Genomic DNA, 17,873 nt, shown 5'->3' with positions numbered 1-17,873 from the left:
AAATAAGACAGTCCTTGGTAACCGGGAGCATAATCTGCTCCTAAATGACAAGTCCAAGCCACAGAATACTGCCACTGCCTTGGGCAGCTCCATGAACCTTAGAGCAGGCACTGGAGAGACTCTCCAACTTCTGTATTGCCTGCTTCCAAATCAAAGAGGTCAGCTTGAGCACTGGCAACTCCACTGCCATCCCTACGGCATTCCTGCGCTGAGGGAAGGGAGATCAAGTCACAGAAAGACTAAAATGTTTCCAGCTGGTAGCTCATCTCTCCCTGCCCACACTAGGCAGGCTGCCTTTGATTAACTAGAAGCCCAGGCCTCTCCTGTGGATGTGGGATCTTCTCAGCGGGACACCATGCTGGTCCCCAGCTATTTCTTGTGCATGAATGGTTCTCAGTGTATGCTGGAAACAGACAGATGTGAGGTGCCAAGGCGTGCCCACAGTGAGATCTGACCTGTACCGCCATTTCTGCTGCCTTTTCCACTGTGACCTCAGAGGAGGCAGAGGTCTGCTGCTTGTTAAGGCAGCCAGCAGATCTAATAATAACTGAAATGAGTTGCATTCATTGGAGAGTCCAAGAAGGTGGCAAAATACCTGACAAAACAGAAAGAGGATCTGCCCAGCCACGTCTCACTCACCCAACATTGCGCACAAGGAATGTTGTCTCCGTGACATTGTGGACAGCACAGATGGGCAACTGGACAGCAGCTGGGAAGGACAGACAGGGGCATGGAAGCGTAGCACGCAGGGTGACAGAGAACTCGCCCTCAGCCTTCTTAAAGCAGATGCTGTCTTCATACTCCCTCTGCACACAAAAGCAAGGGAAGTCATCAGTTAGACGGGCTCCATCTTGCAGGTGCTGCAGCTCCACCCATGAACACCCAGCACCTTCACCTCCATGAGAGCACTGGGAAAAAAACTTGAGCGGCAGAGGCACCAGGGGAGGCCTCTGCAGGACAGAGAGCATCTGAAGCACTGAGAAAAGGCAGGCAGCGAGTAAGGTACTCGGGTATACTCCTCACTCTGTCAGGGAACACACAAACACCCTCAGAGAGAGCAGTTGAAGATCGCATTCGTTTCATCTGATTTGTTTTGATGCAGATGGATTTCTTTCAGTGTTTTCAAGGTCTCCATTCAGCTTAACTGAAGCATGTACAACCTCTCCTGGAGCTCCATGAGCACAGAAATACTAGTCTTTGATTAAGTGCTTTGTCAGCTAGAGGCCTAAGCGGATAACACACAACTTAAAGATGCAGCGTTGACAGCACTGTGTACAAGTAGCCCCAGGACATCTGCTAACCAGCTAAGACAGAAGGAATTGCAAGATATGTGTCTTCCATGCTCCCCAGTCGTCACCTCTCCTGAGTACCACTTATGCAGGTAAGGAGAGACCTTGGGCACTGCAGCACACACAGTCCTTGCTCTCTCCCTAAGAAAGGGAGCCTCCTGCTCTACCGACTGACATGGTACAGACAAACTATTTGCTGAAAATGGAGCAAGGCCAGCAGCTTATTTCATAAAGGGAACACTGAACAGTCATCAGAAAACCATGATACTAAGAGAGCAGGGTACTGGGAATCTGTCCAATGATCACGCTCCATGGCTAGGACTGAGATACACATCAAAGACATATAGCTGTGAACAAGAGCCAGAGATCAACACTCAGAGCCAAGACAGACACAAGGAACAAGCTGAAAATCAAGAAAAGGGACTGGGTAAAAAGAATCGTTGCTGTTAAAAATAAAGCTTAAAGAAACCCACTCCATCCAAAAGAAGGGAGGCCCTTGACATATCCCTTATAGAAAATCAGTAAGCCCTTCAATGTACAGGCTTGGGGTCTCCTGTAAGAAAGCAGAGAGTCCCTCAACCCAAGGTTCTGCACTAAAACCACCCAGCTGAGGTTCCCTGGGATCAAACCAGGTGTGGACAGTTCAAGCACTTTATCTGATTGATTGCATGGCTGGAAGCAGCATGTGAGAAACTGGGAATACTTTTTGTGAGGATCCCTCTCATAAGTACTGGCAAACTCTGCAGAGAAGTCAGGGGTTAGGGCTCCCTCAGGTGATGAAGATGTGGGGAGAGCAGAAAGGTCACGCTGCCCAGTCTTTCTGTGCTAGAACCTTCCCTAAGGACCGATTCCTTCAAGTGAAAACAAATCATAAAGGACAAGAGAGACAGAGGCCCACTGCCCCCCTGGAAGCCAGCCTGAGCACTGAGCAGTTTTGGTGTTGCCACTTTACCTTTTCAGCGGGCCAGAAAACGATGGGCAGAGTTAAGGACATACCAGGGCTCAGAGTGATCGGCTGTGGAAAAACAGTGAAGAAGAATCGCGTGGAAGGACATCTAGATAATGAAATCAAAACAAGAGATTTTGTCTGAGGGCATACAGCTGTTGTTAAGTTAGACAGCAGAAAAGAGAACAAAGAATCAATACCTCCAGACCCCACAATTAGAAGCACTTTACACGCCTGACCCCAAGGGTACCTTGGTAGCAAATCAGCAGAAACAGGGGCAGAACCCAGGTGTCCTGAAAACCCATTCCCAGCTCTAAGTACCTACCCCTCCTTGAACAATATTTTACATTCCCAGGCCATGCAGCGTGAACAAAACACATTGGGCAGAAACATTTGAGTTTCAGAGCAGGGAGGGTCACAGGGAGTGTTGGAGTGGTGCAGTATCCAGTGGGACTCCCGGGAGCAATGGTTTTAGGACACACTAATGACTGGCTGGCATACATCCACAATTAAAATCTCACTAGACTGGAAATGCCTCACAGACAGAAGTATCAGCAAAACAGAATTTAAAAAAAGGCATTTCATTTAAAATACTCCTGCCAGGAACAAGGACTGTGCTTCTGAATTAGCAGGTTTCTGTCCTGCTCCATAAGGGTGCATGCGCTGTCTTCAGCACATAGCCCAAGGGGAGAGGGGGCAGATGAATCCGAGGAAAGGTGCTAATGTGACTGATACAGCAGGAGGGATGAAGATGCAGTGAGAGTGTGAGGAGTATGAAGGAGAAAGAAACTTCGCACACACCTGTAGCTCAGCTTCTGGGTTTTCTCATGAACGTTTTTCAAGATCAGATGTTTGATCGTCTCTTTTCCGAGTTCCCAGCCATGCCACCTGAGTGTTTCAGCCACCTCAATGCCCCAGAATACGCCTTTCTTCTTCTTTGCCTTTCTTGCAGACAGCTTAGGAAGTTGCAATGGGGACATCAGCAGTTTGGGACGGAGGGAGGAGAAATCATTCAAGCAGCTGTTTCTCTATGCTAGAAGTCTCTGACTGGTGAAAGGACGGGAGGAGCCCCCCTGCGGCAAAGCTCCAGGAGTCACTGAAAGCCCTGCTCCAGGAGTCCAGCGGGGACACCTCCCGGCCACAGTCCAAACAACAGGTACTAAAGGGTGTCATGAACGAGGCAAGCAAAGGCTAACGGCTTTTGTTTTCTCCTCTCCCTGCCCTGCCAGCAAATCCACCCACGACAATGGCACCCTTTGCTCCACCACTCACCTTCCTCACACAGCCACAGCACAGCTTCCGAAAAGAGTCAGGGTTTGGGGGCTCGCCATGCGCCTGAGCAAGCATCTGAAAAACAGGAGGAAAGAGTCCTCACGCACGCTGCTCCTGCACCGAGGTGGTCTTCGCTGCCAAGACCTGGGCGCTCCCAGCCATCCAACCCCTCCTCGGGCTCAGGGTGGCACACCTCCCTGCAGTGTCCCCAGCGGTGTCCCCATTTTGCCAGCCGAGTCCAGCCCTTGCCACAGACCACACTGTCCCCAGGCTGCCGCAGTCCCCTTGGCGCAGACCGTGGCCCCCACCTCACCCGCAGCTCAGCCCCCTGTGGGGCTCTCCTTGGGCCTTTGTAGCACAGCCCTGCCCAGCCCACTATAGCCCCGCAGAGCCCAGTGTAGCAAGGCCCTGCCCTGTAGCCTTGCCTGGCCCCCTAAAACCCTGTACAGATGACAGCGGCACGGCCCCGTTCCCTACAGCAAGAGCTGCCCAGCTCCCTGGGGCACGGCCCAGTCCTTTATAACCCTGCCTGGCCCCTGGAGCAGGGCCTGGGCCCCGTGCCACCGCCGCCCTCCCGGGCCCTCCTGGCCAGCCCGGCTCCTCTAGCACAGCCTGGCCCCCGGGAGCCCCCGGGCCACCTCGGGTCCCGGCCGGCCCCAGCCCGGCCCGGTCCCGGCCGCTCAGCGCCACCAGGCCCCGGCCCGTGTTACCATGGAGACCGGACGCGGCGGCGGCGTCTCCCGGAGCAACGACGGCGGCCGCCTCGGGTCAATCCGCGACCGGGGAGCGGCGGCGGCCGCCAGGGGGCAGCAGAGGGAGGGGCGGGCGGGGGGGTCGGGGGTGCAGGGGGCAGAGGGCGGGGGGGAGATGGGGGGAGGAAGGAGTGCAGGGGGAGATGGGGACCGGGGGGAGACGGGGGGACCGGGGGAGATGGGGGAGTTCAGGGGCAGGGAGATGGAGGGGGGCAGGTGTCAGAGGGAGGGGTGCAGGGGGTGCGGGGGAGAGCTCAGGGGCGAGGGGTGATGGGGAGGGGTGCAGGGGAGGGAGACAGGGGCTGCCGTGAAGGACGGGGGTGCGCGGGATGGGTGGGTGAGGAGGCTGCGGGGCTAAGGGGGGGATGCTGCGGGGGGCGAGGGGGCACGGAGTGCTGCAGGCTGGAGAGTGCTGGCAGAGGGATGGGGTGGCACCTGAATGGGGCCAGGTCACCCCAAGCCCCTGGAGCATCGGTCACACAAATAACAAGTTGTGACCGTTGCCAAAAGCAGTTATGGGGCCAAGACCGGCAAAGGGACCTGGACACAGGCCAGGGAGCCCCGGCTGCACAGCCCCCTCAGGTATCCCGGGTACCATTCCCATGGGGCACCGCCGCCACCGTGGGTCACTCCTGCATCTTCCCAGGGCCCTGGATGTCCCTCAAGGAGGGGGGAACCTTTGTGTCCTTGGTGGGGAGGGCCAGACAGCCCCTCCGGGGTGCCCAGGCAGCAGCATGGCGGAGAGCGGGGCTGGCCACATCCCTCAGCATGGGGAGGGTGCCGGGGCAGAGGCAGGAAGGAGATGCAGCTTTAATGGCATTTGTCGATGTTTACAACATGAGTCATCTGGCTAAGCAGCCGTAAATCAGCACCCCAACTCCCCCGGCATCAATCCTGTCCCCTCCTCTGTCCCCCCAGCACTGGACGAGTGCCTGGCTCCTGTAGAAACAACCCCATAAATAACAGCAACAAAACAAACCCTCCTGCAGCCACAGAGGGCCCGTGTGTGCCAGGCGCGAGATGAACGCCTCCCATCCATCACTTTAATGGTTGTACTCTGGAAATTAAACCTGTCACAGCCCATCAAGGTGAATGTTTTAAGTCTGTGACATCCCTTCAGCTCCCCTCCTCCTTCCTGGCACTCTTTTTTTTTTATTGCTTTCCATCTCTCCTTTTCCTCTCTGCCCCTGCCATCCCTGTCCCCTCCATCTCACCCCCACCCCGGTGTGCCCAGCTCCAGCCTGTGGTCCTCTCCATGCTCCCCTGCTGCCGGAGGACCAGGTTGTACATCGGGTGGTAGATGTCTTTGGCCCTGAGGCTGCTGCAGCCGTGGGCTGGCATCTGCCAGTAGCTCCGTGCCCAGTCCTGTGTGCCTGCTGGGGGGGGCACAGCTCCCCCGGGGCAGCGGGTCTCTCCTGCCCCACTGTCCCCACAGGGCAATGGCGGGGAATTGGGTACCATCCTTTCCTACTTCTCCCACCCCTCCTCCTTTTCTTCTCTGTTCCCCCCCCCCTTCCCCACATTTATTCCTCTCCTCTGTGTTACACCAGTCATCGCAGGCTCCTGGCACCTGGCCCCTGCCCTGGCTCACATCTCCCCCCTTGGAGCAAGGGCTGCACCCTCCCCCGGACCAGAGCTCCCCGCCGGGCAGTGCCAGGGGTCCGGACACCTCCTGTACGGGCAGCCGGGCCCTGCCCAGCCCTGGGGTGGGTTGCCTGGGGACAGGGGACCTGGGCATCGGGGGTGTCACACACCCAGGGGGAAGCTGCTGAGCTGCCAGCAGCCGCTGCGGGTCACTGTCACCCCACACAGGACTGTCGTTCGTCCGTCCATCCACCCACCCATCCCCACGCTCCTCTCTCCCAGCACCTGCTTCCCCTGTCCATTCCTCTGTCCCAAAAGCATCGCATCTGTCCCCCTGCCCCGGGTGCTGCCACTCCGGCCCCGCAGCAGCCCCAGCCGCTGCCAGGCGTCACCCAGCCCTGCGGGCTGTGACAGCCCCGCACCAACGCTTACCTGTCCGATCCCTGGGCGACCGGCTGCCGGAGCTGACCCACAGCAGGTCCCGGGGGCAGGCAGCTCTCCCTGCCACCCCCAGCCAGGGACAAGGAGGAGAGAGGAGACGACAGCTGGACGTGGGGCAGGAGGGATGGAGCATCCCAGCCCAGCCTGCCGTGCTCCTGCAGCCCTACGTGCACTGGGGTGGTGAAGCAGGGCTGCTGGGCATTGCGGGGCTGGTCCCTCTGCCTGCACGGGCACCTCAGCATCCCCAAGGGAAGGCCCAGAAAGCGTGCAGGAGGTGTGGGACTTCCCTAGGGTCTGCCGGGACCCTCCAGCATCCTGAGGACAAGGGCAGCCTGCTCACTTAGGGGGGGGCAGGGCTTAACCCTAGTGCTTCTAGGGAGGTGGCAGAGGGTGTCTGTTGTCATCCTGCTGCCAGGGGTTGATTTGAGCCCAGCCAGAGCGAGCAGAGCCCCCGGAGGATCATGGAATGAGCCCAGAAAAGGGCTGAGTGGGGTTTATATATCACCATGGGAAAAGGGGGGCTCGGCACAGCATCGAGCCCTCACAAACAGCCTGAGCACCACCCTAAACCCAGGAGGGCTCCATTCCCACCTTGCTTCAGGGCAATGCCACACCAGTGCAACGAGGCTCATTGCAACATGGGAAACAGCACCGCTGCATTAGCCAATTAATCAGCTCTGCTTTGCAAGGCAGCTTAATTTTGCCTGGCAAAGCGCAGACCCCACCAGGGATGCAGGGTGGAGGCAGGGCAGGCAGGCAGGCAGGCATCCTGGGCATCCTCCTTCCCAGCCCTTCATGCCACCAAAGGGAAGGGCAGCTGGCATCACGCAGGGATGCGCTGCTCCAGGTACTGTCATATCTGCAGGGAAGGGGCAGTGCACAGTCGAAGGAAGGTCCGGGGTCTCCCCTCCAGCTGTGCCAGCGGGCTGCCAGCTGTGCGCGTCTGCTGTCCCCACCCGGCTCCCCAGGGACCCCAGCAGGGCAGCGCAGTGGCAGGAGGGGGGCAGAGCCTCCCATCCCCTAAGGAAGAGCACAGGCATCCGGATAACAGCTTTATAGGGGAGGGATGTGGGGACTCCCCCAGATACACACAGAGGAATAATTACGAGTTAAATAGGATCCAAATACACATAAGTTAAAGGGGGAAGCAGGTGCCCTGCAGCCCCCACCGCTCCGCCCGGGCACAGTCCGTGTCTGCCAGCAAAGAGACCCCTGACACCGCAGCCCAGCCCCTCTCCCGGGCCGGCTCCGTCCGCCTTTCACAACACAGAGCCAATCTTCCTCTCCGTGGCACCCATCTCTTCCTCCTCCTCTTCTTCTTCCTCCTCGCCCCCCGAGCAGGAGGAGTCTGGGCCGTAGCCCAGCTCGGCGGTGCTGCGGTGCAGGAAGCCCGAGCCAGGGCTGCGCCCCATGAACTCGGGGCTTTCGGCAGCTTGTCCTCGGGGCTCACCGGGCAGCAGCTTCTCGCAGGCTTTGCTGAGCCCTCGTTGCTTCTCGGCCTCCGCCTGAGCCCCCTGCTCCTTGGCTTTGCGGCTCCGCTTCCACTTCATGCGGCGGTTCTGGAACCAGATCTTCACCTGCCAAGGGAGAGTCCCCAGGGGAGAATGTGTCCCCCTGCCCCATCCTGTCCCCACTCACCCCCCCGCCTTCCCTGCATGGAGGGACCCCCAAAGCCTCTTTATTTCAGGGCATCCCATGGTGCTGCGGGTCTGTGAGGAGGCTGAGGATGTCACAGGGAGAGGAGTACCGGGGGGCTGCTCCCTTCCCCCTGCCCAGCCTCCGTGGGGGGAGGTTGGGGACAGCGGGGACCAGCAGTCCCCCAGGATGCCCAAGGACATGCGCAGAGGCATTAAAAGAGGAGTTTTAGCCCCACAAAAAAGCCCCCTCTCACAGTTTGGGAAGGGATGGGAAGTCTCCGAAATCTAAGTTGGGGTGGTGGGTAAAAAGAGGAGAAGTATTTCTGGGGGGGCCCTTCACAAGAGAAGAGCCTGGAGCCCATCAGGCATCCCAGGAGATGCCCTGGCAAGGGGTGCTGATGGGGACAGTGGGGTGTGAGGCTGATGGCAGCCAAGTGAGGGGCATCAGCTTTGCCCATGACCTTGACTTCCCACCCTGCAGCGCAGCCCCCCCACCTCCCTGGCAGCCGGCTGGTGCCATCCTCCATCCCTCCCAGGACCAAGGAGGTACCTGCGTCTCGGTGAGCATCAGTGACGTGGCCACCTCAAACCGCTTGGGTCTGGACAGGTACTTGTTGAGCTTGAACTGGTTCTCCAGCTCCAGGAGCTGCTGGCTGGTGAAGGCTGTGCGGGGCCGACGGCACTTCCCCATCAAGCCAGACTGCGGGGCGGCTGCGGGGCAGACAGCGGGCAGGGGTCAGGGGACAGCGGGGCTGGGGGCTGCGGGGGACATCCCCTCAGCAAGCCCGGGATGAGGAGGAAGGCGAGCGTCTCTTCTATCATCTCCCGCCCCAATAATGACTTTATTGCCTGGCTGATAGGAACCAGCGAGATACGTTATCAGGCCTCGGTGTGCAACTGGGATCAGTCCTGTGACTGAAATTAAACCTCCTTTTTTATTGCCGGGCCGCGCAGGTGGCTGCCCAACTGCCAGGGGCTGCGGCGGCAGGGCTGCCGGCAAGCCCCGCTATCTCGCCCGCAGCCCTTGAAGGCAGCGCGGCGCTGAATCAGGAGGCAGCGGGAACAAAGGGACCTTTGAGAGTCCAGCGTGGGGTGGCTGCCGCGCCGTGTTTGATCCCTGCTTATCTCCTCTCCGCTGGCTTTATTGTCCCCCCGGGGTTCAGCTTTTACTGCTTCTCCCAGCACCGCAGTGGCAATCACACCCAGAGGTTTGCAGCTGGGAGTAAAGTGCCAGCGTGGCATGGGGGGCACATTAATGGGAAAGATCCTTGGCACATCCCTGGTGCTGCGTCTCGGGGGGCGAGACAGAGCATCGTGGCCCCAGAGACATCCCCTGCTTGGTAAGGGTCGCTCCAGCTCGCCCACTTTGCAGGGCATGGGGCATCATCCACGTTATCTCCCCCAGATTCCAGCTTTGATCCCGACCTGCCCATCTCCCAAGGTGTCCACCGAGCCCTTCACAAACACAACAATGACGCATGAGGCAGGAATTTATGAAGGGGGAATTAACTGATCACGATCTGGGTTTGATCCCAAGTACCTGGATGCTGGGCGGGACGAGTCAAACAGGCAGAGCCTAGGCTGGGCTGGGGCTCTGCAAACTCCTGTGGGAGCGGGGATGGACACGACCCCGCCTGCGCCTGCAGCCCCACAGGGTCAGGAGAGACAGCCCATGGGACCCAACTTGCAGCCACTGGCTGGTTAAACTAGGGACTGAATAGAGGCATGCTGTGCCGATGGCGCTGATACACACACGGTGCGTTACTTTGCACACAAAACATATTCAAGGCTAAAACCAAAACAGAGGCTCAAAGGATTGCCGGGACAAATATGAATGTCAGATGAGAGATGGCTCAGCTCTGCAGAGCTCGGCTGCCGTCTGGGCTCTGGCTGGCCATGGATGTCTGGCTGTACAAATCCTCGGCAGGGACATGAGACCAAACGGACCCAGGAAGGCTCCCCTCGGCAGCTATGGGGACCAGCATCTGCAGCCATGGGGCAGCCCAAGCTAACGCTCCTTTCAGCTCCTCAGGGGTGAAGACCAGAGATGCAGATCAGAAAGAACTGGAGGGGAAATTCATTCATCCGACGTTGGCATGGAGCACAACACAAAGCAGCCCCAGGCGGCACCTGGCAGCTCGGGGGCCCCAGCACCCAGCAACCCCTCTTTGCTGCCAGAGACGGGAGGGTGCACTGGGGCACCCGGTGCCTCAGTCCCTCCCTGAAGCAGGGGCTGCTCTGCACAGGCTGGCTGCACCGGCTCAGGGAAGGGTCCCTCTTTCTGGGAACAGAGTGTAGAGGATGCTTCAGGGAAAGAGAAGGGAAGAGGGTGTGCCCACATCCCAGCATCCAGTAATCCAGGACTTCTGTACTTTTTGGAGCTGAAGGCTGTGTTTCCAGGGGTGAAAAAAATATCATGTTGCAGCCTGAATTCCCCACTCCAAAGCAGAGCCCAGGGCACCACATCCTGGCTCTGGGGACCACAGAAATCCTTCAGACGACCCCAAAAGGCTCCTCTGTGCCTCCTCCTGCAAGGCCAGATGTGGCCAGACTAAAAACAGACATGGAAAGAGTGGAGGCATAGAAGTGAGTCTCAACCCCAAAAGCTGGGGGAGTTCAATCTGTCCAGGTTCACTGGAGACTGGAAGGCAACTTGCTTTAACAACACCCCCGCAATGGACTCACTCTTCCCCAGGTAAGATGCTGAGGACTGCTTGGCCTAGCAGGGAAAAGAACAGAAAGTTTGCCCAAAAGCCAGGTAAATCCAAACATAATCTATCCGAAGTAACTGCCAATGCAGGGGACCAACCCACTGGAGCATGGTCCCTCTGCCAGCCCCAGGTTCTCCATCTCAGTGTCTCCAATTTGGGCTCAGTGCAGCGGTATCCATTACAAACCTTGTACAGATCCTGACTTCCCTGGAAATCCACCCTGCCTCCTGTCCCAGTGCTAACAAAAAAATCCCTCAAACCCTTCTGGGGTGTTTTCATCCAGTTCAAGCCACCAGCAGTCCAAAGCCCAGCCTACACAGGTATAGCTGGCCACCTAACCTGTGACCTCCTCTGACAATACACCCTTCAGCAGCCACTATTACCCATCACCACTGCTCCCCACTGCGACCTATTAAAGATTTTGTCTGCAGATGAGATGGGTTGAGTCCAAACTGGCACAGCCTTAAGATCCACCTGACCTTCAGCCACCCACAGCAGCAGCGCAGCGTGGACCTGAACCACCAACATCTCTGGCCTCACCTGCTGTCAGCTTCCCTGAAAGGCTCCGGCTTCTTTGCATGGGGAGAGTATGGAGGGAAGAGGGTCTTCAGCTTCTCATTGGGGAAGCAGCAAAGGTAGGAGGAGGAATTGGAGTCTGAGAGTATGAGGTAGGTTCCAGTTTCCCAAACAAAGAGGAAATGATGCCTCGTGGCTGCTGGTAGCTCCAGCCTGTCCTGCCGGTGTGCTTGGTGGAGTCCTGTCCCCTCCTGGTCCTGTGGCAGGCCACCACGTGGACATGGACATCATCCCCCCAGGACTCACCTTCCCCAGTCCCTGCCAGCTGAGCTGTGAGCCCATCCCCATCGCAACCACCATCCCACAGACAGAATAACCCTTCAGGAAGGCTCTCCCCCTTATCCAGCTCCTACCAGAAGACCAATGACTGCCTCAGCATCACACCTTTGCTTGCCAAAGGATTTTGTATCTGCTCAGCCATCTCCTCCAGTCCTACATCCAGGATCAGAGCTCATCTCATCCCTTCAGCCTGGCAGGGCTCAGACCCCCTGACGGGTGCCCAGCATTTGGCTGCAGTATCAGTAAATAAATTGCTTGGCCTGGAGCCGGGAATGCCCTCTGTGTCTGAGGCCAAGAGCTCTACAAGTCAGCTGCCTCCTGGATAATTAGATAAAGCTTATAAAGAACTGTTGGTTTATTTGATACAGTTCCGTCTACTTGATAACAAGGGTAATCCTAGGTTGATATTAACCCACTTGGTTTTAATTTGGTTTGTTTAGCTATAGTTCACTTAACTTTGTGGGCTAGCAGATAAAGGAGAGGAAATTAGCACCCTGTCTGCTTTGGAGGTGTTTCTCCAGATGTCAGGGCTGGGAGGGGGAGAGGTGGTCTCACCAGCATCGGGGCCATCACCAGAGGCTTCTCCTGGCCTGCTGGCAGCCCTGACCATTGTCCATGGGGCACCATGTGTAAGGGCACTTGCTGCCTCTGGTAGCCCCTTGCTTGCTGCACCATTGACCCCTGATTGCTGCTTGCCTGCTGTTTTCCAGCCCGTGTTTCCTGCTGACGCCAGACCGCTGTGCACCCGGTGAGCCTTGGAAGGCGTTGCTTTTTGAAGTAGTTTGATATGACTTGTCTTGCCTGCTCTCCTAGCCCATCACAGCCCATCAGCCGGCTCTCCACCCCTGCAGGCAGGTTTTGGCCTGGGCTCCAAGCCATCAAGGTGGCGAGCAGGCGACGCAGACAAGCGGTGTCCCAGGAAAGCTGTCCGAGTGCCAGGTCCCCCACAGGGAATGCTTTGCTCTGCCTGAGAGCCTGCAGCTATATGTCACCACTCCCAGAAATACTGATAGGCACGGTACCCTGGTGCCAAATGCTCCCCCTGTGCAGTTCAGGAGGTGCTCAAAGCCCTAGGACAGGGACCCAGGCTGCAGGCAGCATCCCGCCAGTTGCAGCGAGGGCATACCTGCTCCTGCACTCAAGCCTTCCCGCCCAGCCCTCTCACTCTGCATTGCAGCAGAGGCAGCCAGCCTCTGGCTGCGGCTCCACAGAGGCAGCTAGGAAGAAAGGCACGGCACTCGCTTGCACCGCAGCAGGAGCGCTTCTCTGAGCAACCCCAGCAGCCAAACCCAGACCAGGTTCTTAAGGGTAGCTGCTGTCTCAGACCGTCTCCCCAGCATCCTACCTCCCCCATACGCAGGTGAGAGCGGGGTGAGCGTGTGCAATGCACCCCTGCAAAGCTTGCGGCTTCAGTTCAGGGGCTGTCCTGCTCCTTCCCCCACCCTGACTGTCCCCAGGAGACAAAACCAGACTGTGCCTGCAAAACATCTCTACACAGGCAGCTAAAGAAGGAATTCATGATTTAGTCCTGGAATCTTTCATAAATAAATCACAAGGGTGACCTCCCTTGGAATGCATCTCTCAGATGCATCTCTTCAGATGCATCTCTCCCAAATACCTGCCCACTGCTACCCGGAGAGCTAAACACGACCAGCACCAGCAGCATGGACACTTGTGCTCAGTCACTTGGGAAACCTCAGCCAGGCAGGTCCGTCCATCTGTCTAGGCTGGGTGTTGGGCCAGGGCACCTAGGAATGACAGGCAGCCCAGGAGCCCTGTGCCAAGAGCGGGAGGCTCCTGCCCGGCCCACCACCCTCCTCAGAGACGTAAGGAAGGGCTGGGTGGGCAGCACGTCCTAGGCAGGTGCCCTGTCCTGTCCCTGCATACCCACGCCACTGTCCCCATCCCCACGCCACAGCCAGCACACCGGGGCAATGTGAGCCCAGAGACAGCCATAACGTGCAGCTGGGGCCAGTCCTGGTGACTGCAGGGACAAGGCACGCTGCAGAGACCTTGCAGCGAGCCCACAAGAGGAAAGGCTGAGGGCACACTTGAGAACCCAAACATTCCCAATGGACTGAAACAAGGATCTGAAGATGGATGAGGAACAGGGTCTGATCACAGAGTCTACATGGCGGTGAAAATAACAGGAGACAAGGAGCAGGATGCCTGGGAGAAGCAGCATGGAGAGGAGAAAAGACCCCAAGCTGAGCACAAGTCCCCAAGTCAGAAGTGATGTGCGTGGGGAGGTACAGGCAGGTAGAGCAGCTGCAAGCAAGCAAAGCTTCATCCTTCTGCTTCAGGGAGGCATCAGCTCAAGCTCTGCATCCAGCTTGGTCCCTGTGCTTTGAGACAGGAGGACATTTGGAAGAAAACCCTGAAAGCAGTCAGGATGGAAACCTGGCTCAGAGGAGATGGAAGCAGCCAGGCTGTGTAGTGAGGGAAGAAGAAGGCTGAAAGGGACCTACAGACCCTCCTCATGTGCAGCCCAGGCAAGCAAAGAGAGTGGAGAGTGATTTGCTGTCTTTGGGATGACAAATCTCGGAAGCAAACTGGAGCAAGAAAAGTTTCACAGCCAGAAAATTGCTGAAGTACTAAAGCAGAGAGCCTGGGGAGAAACGATCCCCACTGCAAAGGGCTCCCCAGCAGCGGGAGCAAACACCTTTCGAGGATATGGATTGGGACAGCGGTCACTGATTTAAAAATCTGCAGCTTTGGCAGCTCTTGCTGCATCCTTGTTACACCTCCACATGTCTTCTTTGCCTCTACCCTGCTTTGGGCTCTCCAGGGCCTGGTCCAGCAGATCTTGGGTCAGAGGCTTCCCCCTGAGCTATCCCAGGAAGCCAGCCTCTTGCTTCACACAAGAGCTGTTGACACGCTGTTCCCGTGCATCCCAGCACAGCCCAAAAGCTCCCTCCACAAGCTGTTCTCATACCCATGATTTGGGATTTGTCTCCTTTCAGCAGGGTTTTGGAGACAACCAGCTCTGGGGTGGATCCTGCACTTGAGAGGGATGGGGCTGATGCACAAATGCAAATTTGATCCACAAATATCTCTACATTATCCCAGCCAGAAGCTGTGCTTACAGCCACAGGGGCAGGTGCAGTGGTGTGATCCTGCTCTGGTGAAACACAACCCTGCGTGAAGCTGCCTGGATGCTGAGATACACCCACAGACCCAGACCCTCCGAGGACAACGTGGCCTCTGCAGAGGAGCAGGAAGGTGTTTCACTACCCAACAAACAGAGATTTTTTTTTTCCCCCTGCATTTAATAACATGCTTGAAGAGTGCACACAGCCCGTAGCACTGGAGGCTTACTCTACACCCTTAGGTGCCACCACCACTTCACGGCTGGACCTACCCTACAGTCCCAGGAGAGCCAGGGAAAAGGAGACAGCCCAGGGAACGGAACAGCCTCTTTCCCTTCAACCTGCCCAGGTGTAATTTGAGGAAGGAGCAATGAATGGGATGTTTCATGTTAATTCTCCATTTTTGCACTATTATTCACCCAGCCAGTTTATTAATTAACTGACTTATCCAGCCTTTTTTTTTTTTTCTTTTTTTTTTAATAAATGGCCTCCCAGGTTATTAAGACACTAAACTCAGCTAATAAATCCGGATACTCTGCCAGGGTTTATTAACAAGCCAGTCTTGTTTTATTGCCCACTGGCCCCATCTTTGTGGCAACCAGACCTCCGCTCACCCCCAGCACAGGGCAGGGTCCGGGTCACACTGCCAGGGGTGTCGGTGACAGTCCCCGGTGTGACAAGAGCCTGAAGTCGGTCCTTGTGCCGTCCGTGCCCTGCAGGACCCTTCCCCACCCGCGGCTCAACATCGCAGCGCAGGATCGGGCGCCTGCCCGCAGCCCCGGCCGTGTCCACGGTGCAAGGGGCTCTGCACGGAGCCCGCACCCTCCTTGCCTGCCAGGTTCCCGCAGTTCCCGCCGGAGCGGGGCGGCGGGCAGGGCTCGGGGGCCGGATCAGGCCGCGCATCCCTCCGTGCCCCAGCCCCGGCGGGCGGTCCCCGCCGCAGGGACCCGGGCGGGTTCGTTCCCAACCGCAGCGGGCGGGATTTATTCGTTTCCCGGTGCCGATTCCCTTCGCCGCTTTTTTATTTTCGTTTCTTTCCCGCCGCGGCGGAGCCCAACGAGTCGGCGGCGGCCGTGGGGGGCCGGCAGCTGGGGCGGGCCGGGCCCGGGAGCGGCTCTGCTCTGCCGGCACCGGGGCGGGCAGCGCCCCTCGGGGCCCTCCCGCAGCACCGGGCCGGCCTAGGGCGAGACTTCGCCCTTCGGATCGGGTTCCCGGGGCCCCGCAGGGTCTCCAGGGCGTGGGTCTTGCCCCCCCCCCCCCCGCTAATGGGACCCCCAAACCTGCCCTGGCTGGAGAGCGGGTCAGGGAACAGCAAGAGCCCCGCACTGGGGTCAGCCCTGAGGTCTCGCCGCCCCCGCCGGGCTCCCGGCCCGAACCGCCGGGGAGCCGCGAAGGGGCGGCCTCGGGGAGCCTCAGGCCCCCGTCCCCACGGGGACCTGCACCCCGTTGTGCCGGCGGGCTCCCCGGGGGTTGGAAGGGGCGAGAGCCGCGTCCCGCCCGACGGGAGGGTCGGTCCCCGGGTCACTCACCGTGGAAGTCGGAGAGCCTCGGCACCAGCATCCCGGCTCGGATCCAGTGCTCCAGCGGGAAGGAGCCGGCCACGGCCGCCTTCAGGTGCTCCGCGCCGGGCGGCGGCAGGTGGGGGATGCCGGTGTAGGCGAAAGCGGGGTGCTGGCCCCCCAGGGCCGGCAGCGGGTACACGGCGGGCGGGTAGAGGGCCGGCAGGGCGCCGAGCCCGGGTCCGGGGAGGTGCAGCAAGCCGGGCTTGGGGACGAAGCCGGCCGAGGCGAGGGGCGCGGCGGCCGGGGGTGCCCGCGGCGAGGGGGTGTCGGAGCGGCCGGCGGGGCCGGGGCTCGCCGCGGGGCTCCCGGGGCTCAGCCCCGGCGGAGAGGCGCTCCGCGCCGGCTCTTCAGCCAGGAGCGCCTCGATGCGGAAGTTTTGGGATTTCTCCATGGGTTTGTGCATGGCCCGGCCCCGTGCGGAGCCGCCGGGCCCCCCGGCACCCCGCCGTTCCCCTGCCAGGGCACAGCCCGGCCGGGCAGCCCCGGGCCAGCCCCAGCTCCAGCCCCGGCACCGGCGGGCATCCACCCGCGGGGCCCCGCCGCGCCGCGCTCCGCGGGGCTGCCCTCGGGGGCAGCCCTCCTCTCCGCTCCTCCTCCCGGGCACTCGCTCGCCCGCCGGCACCGGGGGGGTTTTAACCCCCCCTCCACCTGCCCCAGCTCCCCATTGGCTCCGCGCCGGCCCCCCGCCCCGCCGGCCCGGCCGGCCTCCCTCCTCCGGCTTCCTCATCCCCCGGGCACAGGAGCGGGGACACCCCGGGGCCTGACCCGGACCGCTCTGCCCCTTCCCCAGCCTCGCAACCCAGCCCAGCCCTGGTCCGCACCCAGGGGGTCCCCCCAGCCTGCAGGACCCGCCGCCCAGGGCGCTGAGCCCGTCGTCTTGATCCAGAGACAGTCTTGCTTTCCTTAGAGCCCCTCAGTGGGGAAGCGGGTGTGTGGTTGCAGCGGCTGGAGGAGATCTGGAGAGACTAGATGGACGTCGGCACATGTAGGCGAAGCCCTGCTGGGCTCCAGTGCTGCCCTGGCTCTGCGGAGCCCCCAGGCACTTGCTGGGCAGAGTGTCTGGCTGGGAGGGCAGGAGAGGCACTCACTCACCGGCAGGCTCCTCCGCACCCCGTGCACCGGGAATCACCAGCAACGCCCAGCTGTGCCGTTTCCCATTGCACCAGTCTGGGCCAGGGAGACCAGCGGAGCTGAACTGGACGAACACAGGGACCACCACCCTCCATCACCCATGTCTGTCCGAGATGCCAACGGAGCAGGTGCCTACAGGCGGATCGTTACTCATTTGCCCAGTCTTATCTTTCCCAGATGAGACAGAGAGTGGAGGGTGGCACCAGGGAAGGGCAGAGAGGAAAGCCTTGGCTGGTCTGGGAGATGTGGGCGAGCAGGAGCAGAGCTGGCCCAGACCCCCTGGCACTGGCCTTCAGGGAGGGGCAGAGCATGTGCAAGCGCATCTGTGGTCTCTGTCATCAAGGGTTTGCATCCGTCTGTCTGTCTCTGGGTCTCACCATTTTGTGTCAAGCTGACACAGCGAGACAAGCCTCTGCTTGTTTGTGTCCTGCTCTTTAGAAGGCAAGTGAGGCAGCCGCTCTTTCCCTGCCTAAATATTATAATGGCTAAAGGGAGCTCCCATCCCTGTCTTTCTTCCCCCTTCAGCATTTCCAGCACTGCTGTATTCCCTGAGCAAGAGATGGGTCCACCCCCTGTATCCCCTGTCCCACAGAGGCTACAAGCA

The 17,873-nt window shown here is 59.3% G+C and overlaps 2 protein-coding genes across 4 annotated transcripts in view; both read right to left on the bottom strand.

Annotated features, from left to right (window-relative positions):
* CFAP65 (cilia and flagella associated protein 65) overlaps positions 1-3,623 on the bottom strand; it is a 32,838-nt gene extending 29,215 nt beyond the window's left edge. For all 3 annotated transcript variants that reach the window (XM_087732505.1, XM_087732508.1, XM_087732506.1), the window contains exons 1-4: positions 3,508-3,623; positions 3,037-3,191; positions 2,242-2,344; positions 640-806 (exon numbers count right to left, since the gene is read on the bottom strand). In XM_087732505.1, the coding sequence (XP_087588631.1) occupies positions 640-806; positions 2,242-2,344; positions 3,037-3,191; positions 3,508-3,582 (500 nt within the window). In that variant the 5' untranslated portion in view covers positions 3,583-3,623. The remainder of the gene's footprint in view (positions 1-639; positions 807-2,241; positions 2,345-3,036; positions 3,192-3,507) is intronic.
* A 3,920-nt stretch (positions 3,624-7,543) lies between these two features.
* Positions 7,544-16,541, bottom strand: LOC104010096 (uncharacterized). Its single transcript, XM_009462167.2, has 3 exons — positions 16,106-16,541; positions 8,472-8,632; positions 7,544-7,861 (listed from the first exon to the last, which is right to left on the bottom strand). Exons 1-3 carry the CDS (start codon positions 16,539-16,541, stop codon positions 7,544-7,546), a joined length of 915 nt encoding a protein of 304 aa, XP_009460442.2.
* Between the last annotated feature and the right edge of the window lie 1,332 nt (positions 16,542-17,873).

Source organism: Nipponia nippon, unplaced genomic scaffold (assembly GCF_047370975.1).
Source record: "Nipponia nippon isolate SJK-2023a ecotype South Korea unplaced genomic scaffold, ASM4737097v1 scaffold_5, whole genome shotgun sequence".
Classification (NCBI taxonomy): domain Eukaryota; kingdom Metazoa; phylum Chordata; class Aves; order Pelecaniformes; family Threskiornithidae; genus Nipponia; species Nipponia nippon.
Note: the sequence above shows the minus strand (reverse complement) of the source record. Positions and strands in the feature narration are given on the sequence as shown.

What these genes read in the sequence shown, in the direction of transcription:
- LOC104010096 (XM_009462167.2), bottom strand. Translation starts at nt 16,541, where the DNA reads ATGCACAAACCCATGGAGAAATCCCAAAACTTCCGCATCGAGGCGCTC. An exon ending in GAGGCTCTCCGACTTCCACG is followed by an intron (nt 8,633 to 16,105) that starts GTGAGTGACCCG and finishes TCTGCCCCGCAG; the next exon opens with CCGCCCCGCAGTCTGGCTTG. An exon ending in TGATGCTCACCGAGACGCAG is followed by an intron (nt 7,862 to 8,471) that starts GTACCTCCTTGG and finishes CTCCCTTGGCAG; the next exon opens with GTGAAGATCTGGTTCCAGAA.